Source organism: Pipistrellus hanaki (assembly GCF_964339955.1).
Source record: "Pipistrellus hanaki genome assembly, chromosome: 19".
NCBI lineage: Eukaryota > Metazoa > Chordata > Mammalia > Chiroptera > Vespertilionidae > Pipistrellus > Pipistrellus hanaki.
In genome coordinates this window covers 11,583,912-11,609,052 of record NC_140521.1, presented here as the reverse complement: position 1 = coordinate 11,609,052, position 25,141 = coordinate 11,583,912, and the positions used below count along the sequence as shown (strand labels likewise).

Here is a 25,141-nt window from a genome sequence, read left to right as displayed (position 1 = left end):
TGCATGCAGAAAGGCAGCTGCCACTCTGGCGCCTTTTCTGGGCTGGAAACACAGCAAACATGTGATATGTGGCACCTCTCTCCATGTCCACCCGGAGTGGAGTCATGTTCCGACAAGGAAACGGGGCTTCCGAAGTGAAGGAGTGCCGTGCCGGGCAGAGCCAGACCCAGATAACGCTGAAGCCTCGACTCAGTGACTCAGCCGCCGGCTTCAGCCTGAGCATCCCTCCTGCGCCGAGTCACACATCCCGCTGCCTTTTTCCCGGGCATTTTCACTACAAGTCACAGGCGCCGAATGTGAGGAGCCAAGCAGGGTAGTCTGCTAAGAGCACAGAGGCTGGGCCAGGCCACCTGGCTGAGAACTCCGTCTCCGAAGGGCTGTTGTGGAGATGTTTTGAGGTGAGGACTGAACTCACGGTCTTCCCATTAACCCTCTCTGCTGTCCACGCCCCCCATCCTGGTTAACTATCCTACTCTCTGTCCCCTCATGGCTCAGGCGAGACCTGGACCATCCCAGGCTCTTCCCTCAATTCTCCCCATCACCAGTTCCTACGCCCTCCCTCTCCAGTCGCTACGGCAACCTTCACCGCTGCCTCCGCCTCCTCAGACCCATGCTGGGCTCTGGCCCTCCTGCTCTCCCCCCCTCACCAGGCTCACCTCACACGTGATTAAACTGCTCAGGGACCCTCCCTGGCTATGGCAAGCGTTCTCAGATCTGATGAGCAGCAGAAACAGAGAGCTTTTAAAACACAGATTTCCCCGCTCCAGGCCCTGAACGTTCTGGTTCAGCAGATATGGACTAGGTTCTGTATTTTTAAACATCTCACCAGGCCGCCCTGATGATGAGCAAGGTGTGGGAACTGGACAGAGTGCCTCCCCCCGCCCCTGCTGGCCCTCTCCGCCTTGGGGAACTTCTGCTTGTCCCCCCATAAAGGAGGAGCCAGTGGGAGGGTACCCTCCTCTGTGAAGCCCCACTGTCTGAGCTGATCACTCCCCATGTCACCACTGCACCTCATATATATATAAACCACCAAAGTGCTGGTATCATCATATGGTCGGATCACATGTCCCTCTTCCCATCAGACTAAGGGGCACTGTAGGGTGACCCTCCTGAGCCGAGCACAGGGCCTGGCAGAGGGTAGATGCTCAGTGAATATGATAGCTGTCGCCAGGTGAGCTTCGTGCCTGTAAACTTGCTAGAAATAGCCACGAAAGAATACACAAGTGAGCGCAAGTGTCCAACAGAAGTCGGTAGAGTAGTGGAATTGTACTGTATTATTTTATAAAAAGATCTGAATAATGGTTCATAAGAAGGTACATCTGACTCACACGAGTATATGAAGGGTTTCCTCTCTTGAATCCCATGGATGTGCAATCAGCACAGAGGACACATAATATTCCAGGAGATCCCTCTAGAATCCTGACAGCAGGCGCTACCTAGGAAGATGGAGCATCTCTTTCCCACTTGGAAGACAGAGCAAGTGCTGGGACTTAAAATTAAAACATCTCGCCAGTGGAACCCTGTGCCAATACGGCACCGGGAACCGTGGCTAACAGCCAGGCTGGGAGAGGGCTGTGGGCACACCGGGCCTCCCGCCCAACCAGCCAACCCTCCTCTCCGTCCTCCTCCTGCGTACACCCCCCCCTGTGCTGCCCCTCCAGCCAGGACACCCACTGCTCTGGCCCTGGGAGAAATGGCTGTGAGTCTCCCATACTGGAACGCCCCCACCTCTGTAACCTGAACCTCGGAGAGTGGGTGCGACATGCTCAGAGGGAACAAGGGTGAGTGATGAAGACTTGGAGACAGAGCCAGTGAGTGAGCAGGAAAACAACTCATCCGTCATCCTTAACGCAGAGCATTCACTTGGGGCCAATTCCAGGCAGACGTGCTGGTTGGCGCTGGGTCCACGCCAAGGAGAAATCGGGGTCTCTTAGCTAAATGGCCTGGCGTCTGGTCCAGTCGCCGAAGACACTCAGAAAACGCCGCCAAGCCCATGGGTAAAGGTCTGCACTAAGCCTTCCCCCCCGGGACAGCGGGTCTTGCCCCTGGGGAATGGACATGAGGGCAAACTGGCCACGGGGAAGTTCTTTACTCTAAGATTCGGCTTTGGGAGGCTGGTTTGCTCAAAACCAGGATTAAAGGCCCAATGAGGCAGCGGTCTCTGCCCCTTCACAGTTACCTGGGGAGGGCACAGCCACTCAGACTCCATCAGGGCTGCTGCAGAGGCGGCACAGACTCTCCGATGGACTAGGCTGGGACCCCCAGGGAGCCTCAGGGGCCTGCTGGGACCCGGCTCAGCTCCCCTATCAATGACTAGCCTTGGAAAACAGTGGCCACCTCACCCGAGGACTTTTTATGCCACTCCTTTTTTTCCAAGACTTTATTTTTGGGTAACTATATTTTTATTGATTTCAGAGAGGAAGGGAAAGGGGAGAGAGAGAAAAACATCAATAATAAGAGAGAATCATTGATCACCTGCCTCCTCAACGCCCCCTACTGGGGATCAAGCCAGAAACCTGAGCATGTGCCCCGACTGGGAATGGAACCCTGACCTCCTGGTTCCATAGATCAACGCACCACTGAGCCACACTGGCCGGCTGGGCCTGTGCCACTTTCCTGCTGACTTTTCTCCACAGCACTCGTGACCGCGCACCTCCCGTGGCCATTTACGTCTCTGCGTGCTGTCTCCTGCGCGAGGACGTAAGCTCAGGGAGGCAGGGAGCCCCACGCCCTGGTGCTGGCTCCTGGTAAGACCTCGGCAAATGCATGAGAAAGACACGCTAGCCACAGGGACAGCACTCCGCGTCTGACCCCTCCGGGCCAGAACAAGTCACCTGGATGCTGAGGCTCTGGGACTCCAGGTGGGGCAAGGTGACGTTCTTGTAGTCCCGTCCCGTCTCTCGAACCAGGTGGAGGTCCTGGCGCAGGTACTTCTGCAGGTGCTTCTCTGTGGCCGGGTAAACCACGGTCGTCTTTACATCTGCAACGACAGAACACGGCCCGGACTGCAGTCAGTCCCCTCGGCACAGCTCAGCCACACTCTGGTCCCCACCAGGGCAAGGGGACGACCTCGGCCCGCCTCTGAGGCTCCAGTCACCTGCGATCTGGTCACCTTGTGCCACTGAATTCATAAGCTGGGCCACACTTAGGATCTGGGAAACTCATCACCTACTCCTCAGCCTTGCCCTCTGCTCACATACCAGTTCCTACGATGTGGGTTTCTGGGCCCGAAGCTGAACATCTGGTTCAAAGCCGAGCGGTCCTCTGCACACCCAGCAGTACGGGACGGCACCGTGGTCAAGGGCACGGGCCCAGAAGCTGGCCGGATTCAAGTCCTGGCTGTCCTGCTCCTTCCTTGGGACCCGGATGCCAGTCCGTTTACTTGAACTCTCCCCTGCCCCTAGGCCTCCACCTGAGAACAACAGCCCCTATGTCCTAGGATTGGGGAGGATTAAGCGAGTCAATACCGATGAAACACTTAGAACAATGTCTGATACACAGTAAATATTTACTGACTACTTTACTTATTTTCTTATTTTGGAGAGGATCGGAAAGGAGAGGACAGAGGGACAGTGTGTCCCGACTGGGAACAAAACCCTCGACCTTCCAATGCACAGGGCGAGGCTCCCGCCGGCCAGGCCATGCTGGCTACCTCTGATCCTGGATTCTCAACCTGGATGCCATCGTTCTGGCCTCTGATTCTCTGCTGTGGCTCTCGGTGCATTGCAGGGTGCTAACTAGTCAAACTAAAACTCTCTCCACTCGTGACCACCAAGCATGTCTCCAGGCGTTGCCGCATGTCCCCAGATAAGACTGCCACAGGCGAGAACCATGTTTTTCCCGCAAGGAGCCCTAGCTTAGGGTCCTCTTCCAGTATCACCTGGCTTCGGCGAAGTCCCTTTCTCTATTTCTTTTTTAAATATATTTTTTATTGGTTTTTTACAGAGAGGAAGAGAGAGGGATAGAGAGTTAGAAACATCCATGAGAGAGAATTATCGATCAGCTGCCTCTTGCACACCCCCTACTGGGGATGTGCCCGCAACCAAGGTACATGCCCTTGACGGGAATCGAACCCGGGACCCTTCAGTCAGAAGGCTGACGCTCTATCGGATAGAGTCTATCCACTGAGCCAAACTGGTTTTGGCCCTTTCTCTATTCCTAACAACATCTGCTACACCTGTTGTCACTACTCTAACATTCACACAGGAGTGGACAAAAGTAGGTATATGGTGTATTCTTATCGTATTTTCCGGCGTATAAGACAACCCCCTAATTTTACAGTTAAAACATAGGTTTAGGCCTATCTTCGTTGTATAAGACTACCCCCCACTTCCGAGGCAACACCAGTTCTTTTTTTAATAGACCGCCTCTCTGACTCTGGCCAATCTGAGCAGGCTTTTTACTAGAACACAGTGTAGCTTCGGGTACAGAACACGTACACTGTGTTACGAGTTATTGTGTTACTTATTTGTATTATTTGTCTTTTTCCATACAAACAGCTGTAAACCTACCTTTGCCCACCCCTGAATATGGCGCTTCAACAAAAGATGTTAAGGGCAGGAAAGGACAATGGGGTTTAACTTCGCTGGGCTCTTTCTCAAAAGACCCACGACCTCCCTGGCCCTTACTCTGGTTCCGATGTGCCGTCCCCGGCCGCTGAGAGGAGCCCTGCAGGCGCACTGAGCACGCCGCAAACTCTCACACTGGCCTGCACACCCAGGACCCAGCTTCCACCCGTACCTGGTCCGAGAACGGTGGTGATTTCTACCCCCATCTCACGGAAAGCGGAAGTGCTAATGGGATCCCAGACGAGCCCCCCAGCACACTGTGAGGTGTGGTAGAGCAAGCTGGCACCGGCCTGCTCTCCCTACAGTCGGTGCTCTTTCAACACCCACTGAAAGCCTACTACCGTCTCCCAACAGCCCAGGAAGGCACCCACAGGGCTACCCAAGCACATGACCTCTGGTGAGGACCAAAGCCCCTTATCACGTCAGCTTGACGCCGGAGAAGGCAGGCACAGAGACGCGGGACCCGAGCTGGCACGTGGCTCTCGGCTTGCTGGCCGCGCCACGGCTGGGCGTGTAATTGAACTCCCCGTCTCCGTTTCCTCGCCTGTTAAAGGTGCTCTTAAACCTGCCCCGCAGGGTTGCTCGCACTAAACAGCATGTGCCCCCTGGACCGCCGGGATGCTCGGTGAACACCACGCTGCATCCTGGGAATTGGCACTGGACCCCGCAGGTAGGCGTCAGCAAGGCTGTTCAGTGCTTCTCACTCCTGTTGTGGGGTCGCACCCTGGGTTCAGAATAAGACCACCGGAGGCTGATGATTGATTAAAAAGCAGGCAAAGATGTATTGAAATAGCTGGCCAGGACAGACGCGAGAGCACCACACGCAGGTGGTCTCCACACGATTGCACTGTTTCAGGGGTAGGCAGCCCCTTTTCAAGGTTCAAACCACAGGAATTTTCCTTTGCTCTAAATTCTAAATCTTAAAGACTACATTCTAAAGACTGGGGTCAGCCTGCAGGGTCGTTGTTAGTCACATCCTGCTGGACATTGGAATGTGGCCCTATCCTGCGATAGCTGATAACACAGAAGGAGAGCTCAGAGGTTATCTACAGTTTCTATCTCTGAAGGTTACTGAGTTAGTGGGAAAATTGCCTTAGCCTCCAAGTCTCCACCTGAAAGCTAAGGTAAATAGCTCCCCCCCCCCCCGCCCCCGTGTTTAATCAGGTGCAAGAGCCAAACTAGAAGGGTTAAAATTCAAAGAGCAGTTTTTACCAAAGTATGGTTGCCACTATATTTCAACTCTCACCGCTCTAGCAGCCCAGGGTCAAGGCCAGAGGTCAACAGGCCAAGAGCTGAAGAGGCAGGGACTGTCTGAAATAGGTGGGGTGGCACCATAGGGCCCTGGCAGTGGGCTCTGGGGGAATGATCCATGCTGTCTGCAGTGCGGCTGGTGGAGAAAACAGGTTCCGGCAGCCATCAGCCCGGGTTCAAATCCCGACTGCACTCGGCAGCTGAGTAACCTTGGGCTGTTGTGAGACTCAGTGAGCAGCAGATGAGAGCATTCAGAGAGTGCCCTCCCACAACAGGAAAGGGCCCCCAATGCCAGCCCTCTCTCTTGGGTTCAGTTATTCCAGTTTCCTGTGCTGGGCTGGAGGAGGAAAACCACGAGGCATGGTGCTCCCTCTGCGTGAGGGAGGTGGGCGGGGACAAAGGCAGAACTGATGTTGGAGAACAGCCTAGCCTCTTGGCAACGGACACGCAGCCCTGTGCTCACAGTCTGGGGCTCCCCGGCTGCTGCAGATCAGAAAGCGCTGGGCCCCCCGGAGCATGCCCCTGTCTGCCAAGGCTTGTCCAAGACCGCCCAACCACCCAGCGTGCTGGGAAACAGGCACCTCCCAGGGCGCCCCCTCCCCCCCCCCCCCCCAGCCTCCTGCTGTCCTTCCTGCCCTGGAGGCAGGAACTCCGGCCTGGATGCTGGAAGCCACTGTGTGTCAGGGCCCTCGGAGCCAGCCACCTGGGGGCCAGCCTCACCCAGGCCACCGGAAGCCTGGCCCTCACATGCTGGCGTCAGGGGAGGGGAGGGGCTGGTTGAGCTCGTATCCTCCTGAAGGCCTGACCTCCTCAGACCCGGACTGTCTGCTGGATCCCGATCATGGTCAGCACGGCCCTCCATCATCGTGCCAGGTCCTCTCCCAAACTCACGTAGCCCCGTCGCTGATCTCTGCTCCGGCCAAACCCATCTCCTCCCACTAAATCACATCCAGGCGTGTGCGCATTTCTAGGCCTCATCACCGGGGTCTCTTCCCTGGGGGTCAGCGAGCTTGGGCAGCCCTGGCTAGAGCAGCACCCTTAGCTCATCACTGTCTCCTCACTCACCACCACCTGATAAGAGACACAGACTGTCTGATTCCCCGTTATAATGTACCTTCCAGGAGACAAAAATTTCATTTTGTCTAACTTCCAATTTTTTTTTTTTATCATTTTTATCCCCGGCACCTGGGATAACACTGGCGTACAATAAGCACGCAACAAATGAATAAATGGATTGGCCTTTCAGACTTTAAACCAGGGGTCCTCAAACTTTTTAAAGTGGGGGCCAGATCACGGTCCCTCAGAGAGCTGGAGGGCCGGACTATATGAACTACTAATCCCTACTGTAACACCTCGGCTGCGCTCACTGCCCAAAAAACCTGGCGGGCAGGATCAGACTCCCCTGGGGGCTGCATGTGGCCCGCGGGCCGTAGTTTGAAGACCCCTGCTTTAAACCCAGGAAGAGCATTTCTGTCCCAAATGGAATAGAACTTCAGGTATTCAGAAGCAATGTAAGTTTTCCAATGGCAAACGCTGCTGTTTACCTAAATGCCAATCAAGGTATTGACTGCAACCGAACTTCCCAAGGAGCGTGGGAAGACCTCCACCGGAAGCCCGGGCCCTCACATGCCGGATCAATAGACGCCCAATACATGTCAAACCGCTGGGTGGGAATAAATACACTGAGGGCAGGATAGCCAGGCGCAGCCTCAGAATACCTCCCCACAGATCACTTACTAATCACAAAGGGAAAATACCGAGTGATCAAAGTTAATGGCGCTCCTTAGGGAAAGCTGGCACCGCGTGCCTCGGGAGGGATGTGCCATGCTGTTCTGCCAAAAACACAGTCTGAATCCAATTGTGAGGAAATGCCCGCGAGCCCGGATCCAGGGACATTCCACACACAAGCAGCTTTACAATTCTTCGAGTGTCAGTCAGAAAAAGGCAGGCAGCCTGGCCAGCATGGCTCAGTGGTGGAGCACTGACCTATGAACCAGAAGGTCACAGTTCCATTCCTGGTCTGGGCCCCGTACCCAGGTTGTGGAATCCATCACCCGTGTGTGGCGTGCAGGAGGTAGCCAATCAATGATTCTCTCTCATCATTGATGTTTCTCTCTCTCTCCCTTCCTCTCTCTGAAACTTAAAAAAAAAAAAAAAAAAGAGTTGATGAGCTGATGGACATAGATGAGTTTACCTGGAGCTTTATTTTAGGACGGAAGCCCCAGTGCACAAATTTGTGCACAGATGGGGTCCCTTGGCCTGGCCAGTGGTCAGGGATGATGGGTGTGGGTGGGGGGCTTGGGAGGTTGGCCATGGGAGCACACTGACCACCAGGGAGCAGCTCCTGCATTGAGTGCCTGCCCTCTAGTGGTCAGTGTGCATCATAGCAACCAGTTGACCAGTCATTGGGTTGCTTAGGCTTTTATACTAGAGGCCTGATGCACAAAGATTCGTGCAAGAATGGGCCTTCCTTCCCCTGGCTGCTGACACCGCCTTTGTTCTGACCCAGAGCTGCCTTTCCGCCTTCCCATGCTGCCCAGTAGCCCAGAGCAGCTGGGGTGCTGCAGAATGCCCCCCAGCTGCTCGGTGACTATGTATGCAGATTAACCTGCCATCTTTGTTGGGTTAATTTGCATACTTGCTCCTGATTGGCTGGTGGGCTTCGTGAAGGTATGGTCATTTTGCATCTTTCTCTTTTATTAGTGTAGATATATAGATGACCAGGCTATGTCTTTGCATGACAAAACCTCCAGGAATTTGAATTTTTTCTCTCATGCTGGTCAGGTTCAGCACAGGCCACTCTTCCAGTTCCACAGACAGAGGCATAAGAGACTGGCTGAGAGCTCCGCACATGGAGGAGGAGGGCAGCTGGGGAGGAGGGCATGGGGTCATCTCAACCTTCAATATCTAATTTAATAAACTGATTTCAGAGAGAGGAAGAGGAGGAGAGAGAGGTGAGAGGATGTATTAAGGCGGAGGCATCAAGCTATTGTTCCACTTATTTACGCACTCATTGGTTGATACTTCTATGTGCCCTGACCAGAGAGAGAACCTGTAACCCTGGTGTATCAGGATGATCCTCTAACTAACTGAGCTTCCCAGCCAGGGCCTTGAGCAGCATTTGTTACATTTTCTAAAACAAATACATTAAAAAACAGAAAAAATAAGCCCAAGATCACAGTGGCAGAGCTGACATTTGAACCCAAGCAGTCTGGCTTGTTTATGCAACATTGCTTTCCCGATGCCACAGGGCCGTCCCCTTCGGGCCCTTTCCTAAGACACCGCCCCACAGCCACGTTCTCCAAGCAGCAGCCTCTCACACAGGAGAGACACGACGACTCCCAACCCCTTCGAGACACATGCACCAGCCGGCAAGACCAAAGGCGTAATGAGGTGCCAGAGGGACTGGGGCTGCAGACTGGGAGGTCTGGGAGCGCGGGAGCGCCAGAGGCCGGCAGCAGCCATGCCCAGCGCTCGCTGCCAGCCTCCCGGGAAGTGCAGCGGAGCAGAGGCCGCTCCCGCATCCCCGGAGGGCGGGCTGAGAGCCGTGTCACGGGTGCACGCCACCAGACAATGGGCTGGAACAGGCTCCAGTGGGCGCACAGAGGGACTAAAGACAGCCCTGCTCACAACAGGGGACATGCTATTGCAACGTGTGTGTGGTACCCATCCCCCCCAAATATGACAGTGCTGGAAGGTGAGAAAGAAGGCCTTGGGGGGGGAGTTGTCTCCAGAAGAGGAGCCCGGAGGTGGTGTGGCAGCCTCTGAGGGGGTTGGGGTGCAGCTCTTCGTCCACAGGGATGTCCGGGCAGTGGGAATGGTCACATCATGCACCTCAGATAACAAGGGGCCTGCACACACAGGCTCCTTTCCCTGCAGCTCAGCTGCCCAGACTGGTATGGCCCTATTGAGACAACTCCGGCCTGCCCCATCCAGGGTCTCCCAAAAGGCCACCTCCGATGTAAAACCAGTCCCTGTCTCCCTCCCCCCCCCCCCCCCCCGCCCAACTACACCAGATCACAATGGCTTGCAGAGGAGGGGGGGCAGGGCTATGCAGAGAGAAGAGCAGCTGCCTCCCTCGCTCGCTGCCAAAACCAGCTTAGCCAAATCCCCAGGAAAATGCTGCTGCACATGAAACATGAAAATGCAAACCACAGACAGTCTGCTCCCCTTCCCATACACATGTTCAAACACGACTGCCTTCCAGCGCGCGCTGATGGCTTCCACACGATGAGGTCATTTCCATGGCTCCGTCTGTGGCTTTGCTCTCCCTTCGCCATCGTGAGCCAGTTTCAACTTATTTGACCCAGATGTGCGGGCCCAGGAAAGCAGGGCAGAGGCAAGAGCGACGCACGATCGGAGTGTGGAGCCCACCCCGCGCCCCCTCCGCCGAGCCGAGCCGAGCCGAGCCGAGCCCCCAGGTGACAGGCTGGCTGACTCAGACCCGCCGGGCACGCCATCCGGGAACGCCATCCGGGAACGCTGCCGGAGGCTGCGGGAAGGTCTTGGGGCTGCCTTCCCTGCCTCCTCCTGGGGCTCCCTCCTCGCCGGGCCACAGGCTCCTCACCCCGGCCTCTGTGACCAGGGAGGACAGGCCCAGGGCTGGAAAGGAGACGGTGCCCCAGGGGAAGGCCAGGGTGGAGTATTCCTGGTTCCCGGCTGCAGGGACGCTGAGAGAACTCAAGGTCTGAGAGCAGGGCGAGGGGTGTGGCCAGATCCTACTGGAAGCTTCCAGCGCTCCACAGCAAACCTCAAACCGCTAATTACCTGTCTCCAGGAAAGCAGAGATGTTCTCAGAGGCAGGGGACAGATGCTGATTTCAGCAAGACCTGGGTCTGAAGGCTCCTTCCCCCCTCCCCCCCCAACGCTGAGGCCCAGGAGTGGGGGGAGGGGTAGGACCGGGCCTTCCGGCCCACCAGCATACGTGACAACTGGACGCTGCCCTGGAGCTGGCTGGGATGGGGGCGGTCCTTTAGGAAGAGGAGATGCTGCAGGGGGGTGGAGGGTGGCGGGGGTAGGCTGAGGGCTTACGGCTCCCCAAGTTCATTTCAACAGAAGGATCCAGGCTATCTATGGAGATAATGGAGCTGCTGACCGATAATCCCGGTCTAGCAGACCGAACACTCAGGAATTCCAAAACGTGGTCTCTCTCAACTTCCCGTCGGAAGGGACGGCCTTTAATTCGCTCTGCAAGGAGCACAGCACCCGGTCGCGGCGCCCTTCAGTGGAACGGCCACAGTGCATGGTGGGAAGGGAGAAGGCCCAAGGACCGGACACACCCCCAGTGAGGAGCCCAGGACTCCGGGAACCCGGGCTGGCGCTCACTGTGAAGCACGGGCCAGGAGTGGACAGCGAGACCGGCTGCCACAGCCCAGCCCGCGGTGAAATGGATCCAGCCATCCTGCGGGTACTCTGCCTCTGCCCACGGTCCCAGGCTGGCCGACTTTTCCGCTGACTCGAACCTTAAGACTGCCACAGAGTCTTGGGACCTTGCCCCGTCTGAGAGGGAGAAGGGCGGGAGGAGAGGGAGGGAGAACACAATGTTGGTAGTGGAGGCACAATGCAGCAACTCGGGATTTATTCACTTCCAAATGGGCTCTGAGTCCGAACGGAGAGGTAAACAGAGGCCTCTGCTCTCAGGGCACGGAGGAGGCGGCACTGAGGGCTCTGGGCCAGAGCAGCAGGGGAAGGAGAGTGGGGGCCAGTCAGCCAGCCGGCCAAAGGCAGAGCCCAGCTGAGCAGAGTTCTCCTAAGTGGGTAGGAACCCCTCCACTGTGGGACTTCTGCCTGTTCTTGTCCCACTTCTGCCTGTTCTTGTCCCACTGTCCTTCCATGCCCAGAGGGAGCCCTGACACTGGCATCAGGAGCTCTGAAGCCCCAGGGAGCCGAGCGGACAGGAAGTGCCGCCTGCGGGGCCATCAGCTAATGAAGACGAGGCGGTGAGGAAAGACTCCTGCGGGCTCTCACCTTTCCCGGCCCTTTAACCCAGCCCAGCTCCTGCTCGACAGCTCCGTCCACACTGTGGCCCGCACAGGCACAACCCTTCCACCTCCCGCCCCGCCATCAGCCCAGCCCATCGCAGGAGGCCACCACGTCTCCAGGTGTGGGGCAGTCGCCTGCACACACGCCAACCCGCCAGCTCATGGGCACCCCTCTGGATCAGCATGTCACAGGGGTGTCTCCGCAGGGAGGGAGGCGGGAGTCACCGGGCTCTGGGGTCCACATGGCCTGGGGGTACGCACTTCTTGATGACACACTGACAAGCCCAGATCGATGAGGACCGCTCAGGCTGTGAAGGAAGGAGGCAGCAGGGGCCCTAATCCAGGCTAATCGTTGGATCTGCTTCTTTGCTTTTTTGTTTTCTGAGGTTAATTTTCTAAAAACAATATCTACCTTTCCACGTGTCACGTGAATATGTTCTCAAATAATTCTAATCATTGAGGTAAAGACAGATTAATAGTTGGGTGTTCACTATTCCGGTCTTTTCTTTAAAGAGTTTCCATAAATATGACCATAGCGTTATAAAAGTCTTTTTTTTTTTTTTTTTCTCTTTAGGCACAAGTGGGCTAATCCTTTATGGGTTATCTGCACAGCAGCCCACACCAAGCACGCACTGTGTCTTGTTAATCGGCCCCCCAATCCCTGCCGCCAACAGGGGTCCCTGAGGCTCGGATTTTTTTTTTTTTTTTTTTTTGTCACAAATGATGCTGCAATGAATGTTCTTGCACCTCTGTGCGCATGTGTGTGAGCGACTGTCTGGGTCAGATGCCTGAGAGCAGACGTGCTAGGTCAAAGGGAGATGAGGTTTGCAATCTCACGGACCTGGCCATGTCCAATGCACACCCCACCCTCTGTGCATGAGCACCTGGGAGAAACGGGGTCCGTCTGTCTCAGCACTAACACCAGCTCTATCTGGGGGTGGCCTCCATGGGGTAACTTCTCTACGGTCTAAGCTGCTCACACCTACAGAGACCCGCCCCCCCCCCCCCCCCCAGCACATCTAGACATAAAAGGAAGGCCACCAACTCCTGCTTGATGGTGACCCTTAGACCATTTAAAAAACCCTCTGCAGCCGAGATCGGTTTGGCTCAGTGGATAGAGTGCCGGTCTGAGGACTGAAAAGTCCCAGGTTCGATTCCGGTCAAGGGAATGTACATTGGTTGCAGGCACATCCCTGGTATGGGGTGTGCAGGAGGCAGCTGGTAGATGTCTCTCTCTCATCGATGTTTCTAGCTATCTCTCTCCTCTCCCTTCCTCTCTGTAAAAAATCAATAAAATATATTTTTTAAAAAAACCCTCTGCAATGGAAGGAAACACAAAAAGGGAACAAACGCCCAAGAGTGACGGGAATGAGTGGGAGGCTGCCGAGAACGGGAATGCGATTCATTTCCCAAAGGTGGGAAGCGGAAGGTAGCAGGTGATCGAAGACAACGCGGAAGGAAGCTGCGGCGCGGAGCATGGGACGGGCTACGGGAGAGGGAAGGATCCAGAGCCTGCTCATGGACTATCAGACTGGGTCTAAGTACAAACAAGAGAGCATTCACCAGACAGACATTCGGGGAAAACCAGCAGCCTGAAAAAGAATGACCAAAATAAACATTAAAACCAGAGCCCAAAGGAAATGAGATCACAGAGGGTCAGGAGATAACCTTTAAAACCATTCTAATTAGTGTGTCCGAGCAAGGAAACCCAATCTGGCCTCTGCTAAGCAAGAGCAAGAGGCTAGGAAAAGCGTATCATCAGAGACCCGGAGGGAAGAAAATTAAAAATACAACTGCCAAATTACAGCCTTCACGACAAGGTCTGCAAGACAAAGTTAAGGCGCTCTACCCACTACAGACAGAAAAGGCAGAGATGGGAACAGGGAGAACAGAAGACACACACAGGGTCAACCTAGGAAGTCTGACAACTAACGGGATTTCCAGTAAGAGAAAATAAAGTGAAGCATCAAAGAAATAATAGAAAAGATGTACGGAGCAGAAGAGCAGCCTAAGACTTTGCAAATCAAAAGGGTCCAAAAGTACTCAGCACAATGAAAAAAATCCAATCAGACACCTTACAAGATTTCGGCACACCAAAGACAAAGAGAAGATACTATCTGCTTCTAGAAAAGGAAACTTAATAAAGCAATGAAAAAAGGACAAAAAACAAAACCAAGTTAGCTGTAAAGAAATGAAAGTCAGCCCAGCTGGCATGGCTCAGCGGCTGAGCATTTACTCAGGAACCAAGAGGTCACTGTTTCGAATCCCAGTCAGGGCACATGCCTGGGTCATGGGCTCGATGCCCGGTAGGGATGCGTGAGGAAGCAGCCGATCGATGTTGTTCCTCTCTTATTGATGTTTCTCTCTCTCTGTAAAACTCAACAGAAACATTTGTGGGGGGGGGGAAATGAGACTCACATTGGCATCAGATATCTTATTAGCAACAACGAATGCCTGGAGTTGGATCAATGCCTTCAACGTTGAGAAGGAAAATAAAATGTAAATTTTGTTTTCAAACATCAATCAAAAGTGAGGGTAAAATAAAGGATTTAAAGTTTACTCTCCTGCCGAAACCGGTTTGGCTGAGTGGATAGAGCGTCGGTCTGCGGACTGAAAGGTCCCAGGTTCGGTTCCAGTCAAGGGCATGTACATTGGTTGTGGGCACATCCCCAGTGGGGGGGGGTGTGAAGGAGGCAGCTGGTCGATGTTTCTCTCTCATCGATGTTTCTACCTCTGTATCACTCTCTCCCTTCCTCTCTTACATATATATAAAAAATATATATATAAATAAAATATATATATATTTAAAAATAAGTTTATTCTCCTGTATTCTTTCTGAAGAAGTGCTTACACGTGCACTTCCGCTGAAAGAGAGAAGAGAACAGGAAAGGCAGGCAGGATGGACGCCAGAGGCAGAGGCCTGGCTGCACCGGGGAGCGGGGAAGGGCGTCCGGTGGAGGGATGCCTGGCCCGGCCGCCCAGGCCGGGGCGCGGGAGGGAGGCAGCGCCTGCACGTGCCTCAGGAAGGAAGCAGCCACCGTGCAATGAATCACCCAACCAAGTGTCTGGACAGCTTCACAAGCACAGTGAGCGCACTTATCCTTTTCACCACAACTGTGAAAAGGGAACTAGAAACTGTGAAAAAGTAAAAGTGGGTGAAGTCCTGGTTCACGCAGGAAAAAGTGAAAAGCAGCATGACTCGCAGGAAACGCTGGGATGTAAGGAGAGCGAACCCACTGGCCCTCGACATCGGCCTTCTCCTCCTCCTCCACGTGGCGCGGGCCTGAGCACACGCTGGGCAGGTACCCGGCGCTGAGCTCCTCGCCCTCGGCCCGAGGGAGCAGCACACACTGTCATGGCCGCAATAACGAGAGCACTGTTTACTGGTGTCAACTCAGGGTCAGCTGGCAGGCACGGCGCACAGGGCTTCGCAGTGACGCAGCAGAGCATGCCTTGACCCGTGAGAAGTGCAAGGTCAGCCCACAGATAAGGCGGGAAAACAGCGAAGGGCGGAAGCGTGGGTGGGAAGAAAAGGCTGGAGGCCCTGAGGTTCTCGCCTGACGGAGTGATAAAAAAAGTAGGTCGCAGTCGATGTAGGACTCCAAAGGCAATTCTGAACACAGTCATATAAACACCAAAAACTGGGAGGAGGGAGGGAGGAAGGGTGAGAACGGAGCAGGCGCACCTGGGAGACGCTGCAGGTTCGGTTCCCGCCACCGCAATAAAGTGAGCATCTCGATGAAGCGAGTGATGAGAACTTTCTGGCGTCCCAATGCATGTAATCTGTTTACATTAACTGTAGTCTGCTAAGTGTGTAATAGTATTAAGTCTTAAAAACAGTGTACATACTATAATTTTTAAAATATATTTTATTGATTTTTTTACAGAGAGGAAGGGAGAGGGATAGAGAGCTAGAAACATCGATGAGAGAGGAACATTGACCAGCTGCCTCCTGCACACCCCCCACTGGGGATGTGCCCGCAACCAATGTACATGCCCTTGACCAGAATCGAACCTGGGACCTCTCAGTCCGCAGACCGACGCTCTATCCACTGAGCCAAGCCGGTTTTGGCATACATACTATAATCAAAAAATACTTTATTGCTAGCAAATGCTAATATGCTATACCTTAGCGAATTGTCATCTTTTTGCTGGTGGAGGGTCTTATCTTCAATACGTATAAAATAGATTGTTATCTGCAAAGCACAATAAACTGAGGTATAAACTTCCACAGTGGGAACTTGATAATGTTGAAATCTCATAAATTAAGAAAGAGCTGAAGGCATGTGATTCAATTCAGCGTCTGGAGGAGACCACAGAGCACCAGCCCCGGGATTTTAACAGCACCTGCCCCTGGGAGCCGACCGGGTGAGGCAGAGTGTTCCCGAGCTTGTCCTGCCCAGATAGGCCTCTGGGGCTACTTGATGATTTGATTGTGTGATGGTGTGGCTTCTTTTTTTTTTTTTAATCCTCATCTGAGCACATGATTATTAGAGAGGAAGAGTGGGAAAGAGGGGAGACAGACAGATAAACAGTCGACAGGAGAGGGAACCTAAAATCCAGGTATGTGCCCTGACCGGGAATTGAACCGGCAACCTTTCGGTGCACAGGTGGGTGTGACTTTGATAAATGCTCCCAGGCACATAATTCAGTGGGTCCAGATTCTGTGTTCCAGAAAGTTCTTTAGCCCATGGTCAGCAAACTGCGGCTCTCGAGACATATGGGGCTCTTTGGCCCCTTGAGTGTGGCTCATTCACAAAATACCACGGCCTGGGCAAGTCTATGTTGAAGAAGTGGCGTTAGAAGAAGTTTAAGTTTAAAAAAATGTGGCTCTCCAAAGAAATTTCAATCGTTGTGCTGTTGATATTTGGCCCTGTTGACTCATGAGTTTGCCGACCACTGTCCTTAGCAATTCTGATGAGTGGTTCTAGGTAAGAAGCACAGAGCCTCTAGGTTCCACTCAGACCTGAGCTACTCCCATCTCCCAGGACCTAGACGCCCGAGGTGGGCTAACCAGCCATTGCATTCATGGCTTTCCGCTCAGAGAAACGAAGTCTCTGAGCAAATCCATGACTTGCCCCGGAGTCACGAACCGGCACATGTGGGGCGTTAGATGACGATGGTGCTCGCCCTCACTCGCTGGGCCGCTGACCTGCTTGGCACGGCTTTCCCTGCTGGTCACTGCTCAGAGGACTCTTGTCCTTCGGCTCAGCTGCCATGGGAGGGCTGCCGAGGGCACCCTCCGGGATGGGGTGAGCAAGGCCTGTGCCAGTCTGCGCTGGAGTGGGGCCCGCAGAGCCTGGTACCGGGTCTCCTGCAGTTGTTGGAGGGCCTCCCACACGGCCCGTCTTGCCAGGCCTGGCACAGCACAGCTCCCTGGTCCTGCAGGGAAAAGGGCCAGGCCCTGCCTCCCGGGCCCCAGAGAAAAGGCGGGGTGTGCGGAAACAAGTCTCCTGATGGCCCAAACCAAGAGAAAGGAGGCCTGAATCAACATCTTTAGTACTCCCCACAACAGGGGCTGGGAACCAAATTGGAGAATGAGGGGAGTCCTAGAAGTTAGTGGGGAAATGATATTAGTTCTCTGAGGACCCGCGAGTATGTTGTACATATAAAATGTGTGTGTGTTCACAAAGATGCGTATTTGTATATATCTACCGTGCATGTGTATTTAAATATAAAATATGCTGCCCCGACTGGTTTGGCTCAGTGGATAGAGCGTAGGCCTGTGGACTGAAGGGTCCCGGGTTCGATTCCGGTCAAGGGCATGTACCTTGGTTGCAGGCACATCCCCAGTAGGGGCCATGCAGGAGGCAGCTGATCGATGTTTCTCTCTCATCGATGTTTCTGACTCTCTACCCCTCTCCCTTCCTCTCTGTGAAAATAAATAAATAAATAATAAATAAATAAATAAATAAATAAATAAAATGTATTTTTAAAAAATATGCCACAGTTTAAAGACCTAAAATAAATATTTTAACTACACGCTCATGGTACACACTGTCCAAAAAACAGAACGTCACCGGGACTGGGATGGCCTTTCTGCGCCAACCCCACCGGAGACGATCACGCTGCTGAATCAGGTGTGAAGAGATCTTATCTTTATTGTCTTCCCAGTTTTCTGATATATGTGTGCACCATAAGCGGCATATTGTTTAGACCCGCTTGCTTCTCAACGTTATCGGGGATCACACTGTGTGCATTCCGAGTCTCGCGTTTCTTGTAGCTCATTCATTTTCACTGCAACAGAGAAGCAGCCTGGTGTAGGAAAACATCTCAATTGAGTTATCTGTTCTATTTGGAGATGATATCCAGGTTGTTTCTAGTTTTTTTTTTGTTGTTGTTGTTTTGTTTTGTTTTTTTATCCTGACCGAGGCTGCCAGGAAAACTCCCAGGGGAACAGCTGGGCTTTAAAACGCAGGTCCGGGTTTCACCTGTGCCAGGAGCCCAGGAGGAAATCCTGCCTGTGGCGCGGGTCCTGGGAGCGCCCTGCCGCCGAGAGATGAGCGGTTCCCAGGCTCCCCCTGCCCGGCCTGGCCGCGCTCACACAAATGCCTCCTGCTCCCCTGAACCTGAGATCCCACACCCCGCTCTCCATCGGGAAACAATCGGCCTTTTTAGACGCAGCCTGGGTTTCTGAGTCACACCCCTCTGCCCAGGTAAGAGGGAACAGAGGGCTCCGTGAAAGGCCTCCATTGACAGGCGTGGGCCTGACAGCGTGAGAGCGGAAGCGGCAGGAGGTGATCCGGGCCCTGCCCTGCCCTGCCTTGCCTGCTGGCCAGAAGCAACGCTGAGATGCCAGCCGGCCGGCCGGCCCACCCGGTCCTCCCAGGTGCCATCTGGCCACAGGGGGAAGAGAGGGCACCTGCCCACCGTCAGGGCTGGCATCTCCATATGCTGCACATGTTGCTCCACTTAAAGGCTCATAGAATTTTAGAGGAGTAACAATAATAGAAGATGACTGGCAGGTCAGATACACGCTGTATGCCAGCCGCTGTGCTAAGTGCCTTCTGCGCCTTCTCCCAGTGGGTCCTAGCTCATGACAGCGGTGATGAAATTCATTTAGAAGGTTACAACTAGACTTTTTTTTTTTAAAAAAAAAAAAAAAAAAGGGAAGCACACAAGACTGGAATTAAGTTAGAAAAACTAGAGAGTATCCCACAAAGTAAGGGTAGGGCTGTTTTTGCAAACCTGTGGGTGATGATGCGAAATGCATTTCTCACTGTGGGCAGAGGTTAAAACAACAAAAAAATTGTTCTCGTTCTTATTTTTGCCATAATCATCCCGAGGTATGTTCAGTTGCTAAACGAGTCTAACAGCTACTTCCCCAAACCCGTCCGCACCCCACGCCCATGGGCACCAGCTGCCCCTCCAAGCTCCCAACACAACGGCCTCCTTTCTACGTCTCTTTCCTCCCCCGGGACACGGGCCATTCCCAAAGCCCAGAACATTCTCCTCGCCCCTCACCAGCTCTCCGCACAGCGGGCTCCTCGCCCTCCCCCTCCTCCAGGTCTCAGTTTGGAAGTCAGCTCCAGAGAGGCCCCTGGACGGCCAGCCCACGCAGCCTGCTCCTCTCAGGGCCACGGAGACCTGTTTCCTGGTTGGCCATCGGCCTCCCCACAGACTCCAGAGACAGCGATGCCACCTGACGTACCCCCAGCGCACATGGCATCCAGCACGGCACAAGGCACGCGTCTGTTACCCGGGCACAGAGACTTCCCGGCTCCTCAGCTAGGGCAGGGCAAAGCGGAATCCCAGCCCAGCCATGCCATGCCTGACCCGAGGCTTGCTCAGCCCCTGCAGGACGCTGAAACCCGAACAGCACGCTGCCTCAGCCCCCACTGCCGGTCAGTGTTAGCGCTGGGGCAGGGCCCCGCAGGTCTGCCTCGAATGCCCGTGCTCTACTCTTTCAATGGAGGAGGAGTAGCCACTCGTGGCCAGCTGAGATGTGGAGGGGATGAAGGAGAAGACTGCAGGACCTCCCAGCTAAAGGAGACATGTGCCAGTGACCAGAGAAAGGCCAGAAGAAATAAGGAGAGTGACCAGCTCAGAAATGGGGAGGGGAGGGAGCCCTGGCCAGTTTGGCTCAGTGGATAGAGTGTCGGCCTGCAGACTGAAAGGTCAAGGGCATGTACCTTGGTTGCGGGCACATCCCCAGTGGGAGATGTGCAGGAGGCAGCTGATCGATGTTTCCAACTCTCTACCCCTCTCCCTTCCTCTCTGTAAAAAAAAAAGAAAATCAATAATTTATTTATTTTTTAAGAGAAGAAAAAAAAGAAATGGGGGGGGAGAGCTCCCCTAGACATCTATTCTGGGAAGGTCTAAAGAAACAGCTGGAGAAAGCAGAGAAAGTCAGGGGGTTCAGAGGGCTGAGGCTGTGGAAGCAGACTTAGTTAGGGTCCCCCCAGGCAGTGGGAGGAGCTGGTGACTCAGAATGAGATGGGAGAGGCAGGACTGAAAGGCTCTGGGGCAAGGGAGGGCAGAGGGGCCAGAGGAGCCGGCGAGGGAATGCTTTGGCAATGCTGCCCCCTCGTGGCTGTGGAATGCTTGGCCCTCAGGAAAGAACCCAGCCTTCAGCTTGGGGCTTTATTCCTCAGCAGCCATTTATGGAGCACGTAACATGGGTCTGACATGCCCCAACTCTCAACCACCTCGGTTCCCTAAACCCAGGCAGTGACCAAACCCTGCCGAGTTTACTTCCCTCTTTTCAAAGCAAGACCGTGAGGGCAAAGAGGGTGTCTTAGCCATCTCTGAAGCTTCAGTACCCCGCAGAGGGCCCAGCACGTCAGAGTAACGATGGCAGCTACTACTCGGCATGTGAGAAGTGCTTTCACATGCGTAGTGCATCGGAGTCTCACGTCTGGCCTATCTGGTACCTAGGAGACTTCCAAATGGAGACAGATGCCCCGTAGGCGTTCATTACAGTATGAGCCTGGGATTCTTGGAAAGATCAGGGATAGAGAAGTCAACAGGGGTATCACCCACACACAGGTGATGGTTAAAGACCAGTGCCCTCAAATTTTAATGTGCATGCGTCCCCAGGGGTTTTGCTCAAATGCAGATTCTGATTCTGAGGTCTGGAGCGGGAGCCCGAGACTCGGTGAGTCTGACAGCTCCCAGGGGATATCAATACCGCTGGTCCACAGATCCCATTCTGAGTGGGGAAAATCTGAACCAGCGGTTGACAACCTGGCCAGAAGGTCGAACCTGGCCCGGCTAAGAGCCGTATTTTCATTTTTAAAGGCATTAAGAAAAAGGAGAGCTCAGTTAGTTTGAGCACTGTCCTGATGTGGAGTCAATGACCAGTACAAGAAACAACCAACCAACGTATGAATAAATGGAACAACAAATTGCTGTTTCTCTGTCTCTCTCTAAAAATCAATTGAGAAAGGGAGTATGTGACAGAGGCCATTTGTGGCTCATAAAGCTTAAAACACTTAATTCTCTGGCCCGGTCCGGTTTGCCAAGAAGCTCATCCAGGGACAGGATGTATAGCTAAACAAGAAGAGGGAGAGGACAGCTCTGAACAAACTGTTATGACTTCGTCTGGGCAGGGAGAACAAAGTGGACCACAGCGCATGCATGCGAGCACTTATGCTCAGGAGGCAGCGCTGGGAAATGAGCTGACATCTGAGGCCCCCGGAGACTGTGGGGCTCCGAACGGGGAAGAGGCCTGTGGTGAAGTGATAACTGACTCTCCCTTTCACTGCTTATTTTAAGGAAATAAACGACAAAGATAAAGAGGGGGCCCTAACACGTCGTGCAGTACCACAGAAGTACTGGAAAAATAAGAGCCCTAACCTGTTTGGCTCAGGGATAGAGCATCGGCCTGCGGACTGAAAGTTCCCAGGTTTGATTCCAGTCAAGGGCATGTACCTTGGTTGCGGGCACATTCCCAGTAGGGGGTGGGCAGGAGGCAACTGATCGATGTCTCTCTCTCATCGATGTTTCTAGCTCTCTATCCCTCTCCCTTCCTCTCTGTAAAAAAAAAAAAAATCAATAAAATATATTTAAAATACAATTAAAGAAGAAAAAGCTATGAATTACAGAGCTGCTCTGTGGAGACCCTTCATTTTGACTGAGGGTTGGGGAGGGTAGATGCAGGGTTGCAGGGAGGCCGTGGAAAGGGATGAGGGCAGAATAAACACCCCAGAACCCCGGGTTCTGTCTGGCAACAGTGCCTTCTGTCAGGCTTCTGCCTCTCCGAGTTGAAGGATCTGTTTGCTTAAAGGTCCATGCCTGAGAAAGTAAACACAGCTGTCCATTGCTGTCAAGTTGAGCCAATCAATCTGGCTTTCCCTCGATGGAGGACCAGGCTGCTTTGCTGGCAGTTCTTAAAGCTTTGCTGGGCTCACGTCTACTATTCACATATCTTTCCCAAGGACAACAGCACCCCTTTGTGGGGTGCAGACAAGACTAAGCCTGTCAGAAAGGCTGTGGCAGGATACCCATAAAGCCAAACCGTCCTTAATGCCAGAAGGCAAATACCAAGGCAGATCCCAGCATCTCCTGATCACAAGGCACTTCAAGGTCAACCAGTGTCCATCACACTTCCGACAAAGCAGCCTACTCAATCTATCCACAGAAAGAAAACGCCCACCTCATGCCTGGCTTCTGGTATGGACCATTCTTTTTTCCCTCTTTTCAATAAGTTACACTTGTGTCCTGGCTGGTGTGCTCACGTCCTGTGCACCAGAGGTTCTCAGGTTCAGTTCCCACCAGGGCACCTGCCCAGCTTGCGGGTCCAATCCCCAGTCAGGATGCATATGGGAGGCAACCAATCGATATTTCTCTCTCTCCCTCTCCCCCTCTCCCTTCCTCTCTTTAGAATCAATGAAAAGCATATCCTTGGGTGAAGATGAAAAAAAAACTTTTTTTTTTTTTAAATACTTGCAGTCAAACACAAATCTCTGGCCCTGGCTAGTGTGGCGGGTTCAATTCCCAGTCAGGACACATACCCAGGTCTCGGATTCAATCCTGGGTCGGGGCTCCTACAAAAAGCAACTGCACATCAACGTTTCTCTCTCTAAAAGAAAGTAAACACGAACAAACACACAAACCCTCCCCCCAATCTCTGTCCTTTAACCCATGAGTTCCTGCCCTTCTCAAGTCCATCCTCCTTAGTCACACTCATTGTCTCCCCTCCTGGAGAGTGAGTTCCTGTAGGGAAGTGACCAGCACACTGCCCACTTTTTTTTTTTTTTAAATATATATTTTATTGATTTTGTACAGAGAAGAAGGGAGAGAGATAGATAGTTAGAAACATCGATGAGAGAGAGTCATCGATCAGCTGTCTCTTGCACACCCCCTTCTGGGGATATGCCCTCAACCAAGGTACATGCCCTTGACCGGAATCGAACCTGGGACCCTTCAGTCCCCAAGCCGACGCTCTATCCACTGAGCCAGACCGGTCCCGGCCACACTGCTCACTTCCCCCCAGTGCGGCGAGCCAGTGCTCAGCCACGGGAAGATCTCCGTGTTCCGGGCGCCAGCTGGCTGTGTGATCTTGGCCAAGTCACTCCATCTCTCAAACCCTCGGTTCCCTCACCTGCAAAGTCCTACCACCACAAGGCTATTCTGAGGACAAAATACGATGATACGTGAAGAGCACTTGGAATAGGGGCTGGCGCCATGTAAGGATGTAGTAAGTGCTGACATTCATTATTATCCTGTTAGTAGATGAACTGTTCTCTCCCACGGATCACACTTCCTCCTCAAAGCATACTCCGCCAGAGCGCGGTTTCTCAGCCTTGTCACTACTGCCATTTCTTGTTGTGGAGGCCCCTCCTGTGTGTTTTTTTGTTTTGTTTTTTTAAAAATATATATATTTTATTTATTTTTTACAGAGAGAAAAAGAGAGAGGGACAGAGAGTTAGAAATATCGATGAGAGAGAATCATCGATCAGCTGCCTCTTGCACCACCCCTTACTGGGGACGTGCCTGCAACCAAGGTACATGCCCTTGACCGGAATCGAACCTGAGACCTTTCAGTCCGCAGGCCGACGCTCTATCCACTGAGCCAAACCGGTTTTGGCCCCTCCAGTTTTTTTTTGTTTTGTTTTGTTTTTTAATTGATTTTGTACAGAGAGGAAGGGAGAGAGATAGAAAGCTAGAAACATCGATGAGAGAGAGTCATCGATCAGCTGCCTCTTGCACACCCCCCCACTGGGGATGTGCCCGCAACCAAGGTACATGCCCTTGACCGGAATCGAACCCGGGACCCTTCAGTCCCCAAGCCAACGCTCTATCCATTGAGCCAAACCGGTCTCGGCTGGCCCCTCCAGTTTTAGAGGACATTTAGCAGCATTCTGAGATGGTCCAATGTCTCCTGTGGGGGGTGGGGATGAGGGGAGTGTAAAATTCCCTCTTCCTTCCACTGAGAACTCTCGTCTCACGCTAGCATATGCAAATCCCTTCAGGAGAGGAGCCACTCCTCCCTACCTTCCCGCCACCCTGCTCTCCCCACGGGCAGCCCCTCGGCCGCCACGTCTCACCACTCAGCTGCCTCGGAGGGAACAGGTGGTAGGTGCTGTAGATGTCATTGGAGAACTGCAGCTGGAGCTCCGGGCTGCCCGTCAGGAGCTGGGCCACCTGTTCCACCTGGAATGGTGTCTTCTCCAGGATCACAATGGCGTCCTCCCCGTCCCCAGAGGCCTCGTTCACCTGTGGGGAGAGACGCCCGTGAGGCCTGGAGGACAGAGGCTGAAATCCCCGGGGGATCTGGGATTTCCTTCCCTGCAGTTTCTCTCTCCGCAACGGCACTGTCTCTCCTCCCAGAGGAGAAATCCTTAACCTAAATCCTTCCTTCTGCCAAAACCAGTTTGGCTCAGTGGATAGAGCGTCTGCCTGCAGACTAAAGGGTCCTCCTGGTTTCGGCTCAGGGCTAAACTCTTAAGCGGTGCTGCAGACTGAAGACAAGTGAGGCGGAGAGAACCAGACAGAACCTTGTAAAAAACACAAGACACACACACACACAGAGAAGCATGGATGCCTAGGACCAGGTCCCCCTGATCCTCCCGAAATGAGAGCTCCTGCAAAACCCTAATACCTGCCCTTGGCCTGGGCCTCCTCCCTAGTAACAGGCTGGCCCCAGTCTCTCCACAGTCCTTCTAGAAAGCTGAGCCGATGTAGGCTGGGCCAGCTCTGTGAATGTGTCTCCCCCAAGGTCCTCTGCACCCCTGATGATCAGGGATGGGAACCTTCATCTCTCCATCCCCACAACCTAGGTCGGTGCTGGCCTGTCAGCGCACAGCGTGTGGAATTGAATTACCCATTTAGTAACCTGCCTCCTCTGTCAGGGCTGGAGTCCCGTACAGCAGGGATCGTATCTCCTGCAGTCAGTCT

General features: G+C 53.5%; 1 protein-coding gene across 3 annotated transcripts in view; it reads right to left on the bottom strand.

Annotated features, from left to right (window-relative positions):
• DCPS (decapping enzyme, scavenger) overlaps positions 1-25,141 on the bottom strand; it is a 35,091-nt gene that overhangs the window by 9,012 nt on the left and 938 nt on the right. The window contains exons 2-5 of one of the 3 annotated variants that reach the window (XM_084867581.1): positions 24,292-24,460; positions 2,835-2,980; positions 2,578-2,688; positions 1,329-1,436 (exon numbers count right to left, since the gene is read on the bottom strand). In XM_084867581.1, coding sequence (XP_084723707.1) covers positions 1,329-1,436; positions 2,578-2,688; positions 2,835-2,980; positions 24,292-24,460 — 534 coding nt within the window. The remainder of the gene's footprint in view (positions 1-1,328; positions 1,437-2,577; positions 2,689-2,834; positions 2,981-24,291; positions 24,461-25,141) is intronic. The other 2 variants (XM_084867582.1, XM_084867583.1) reach the window with 2 other exon arrangements.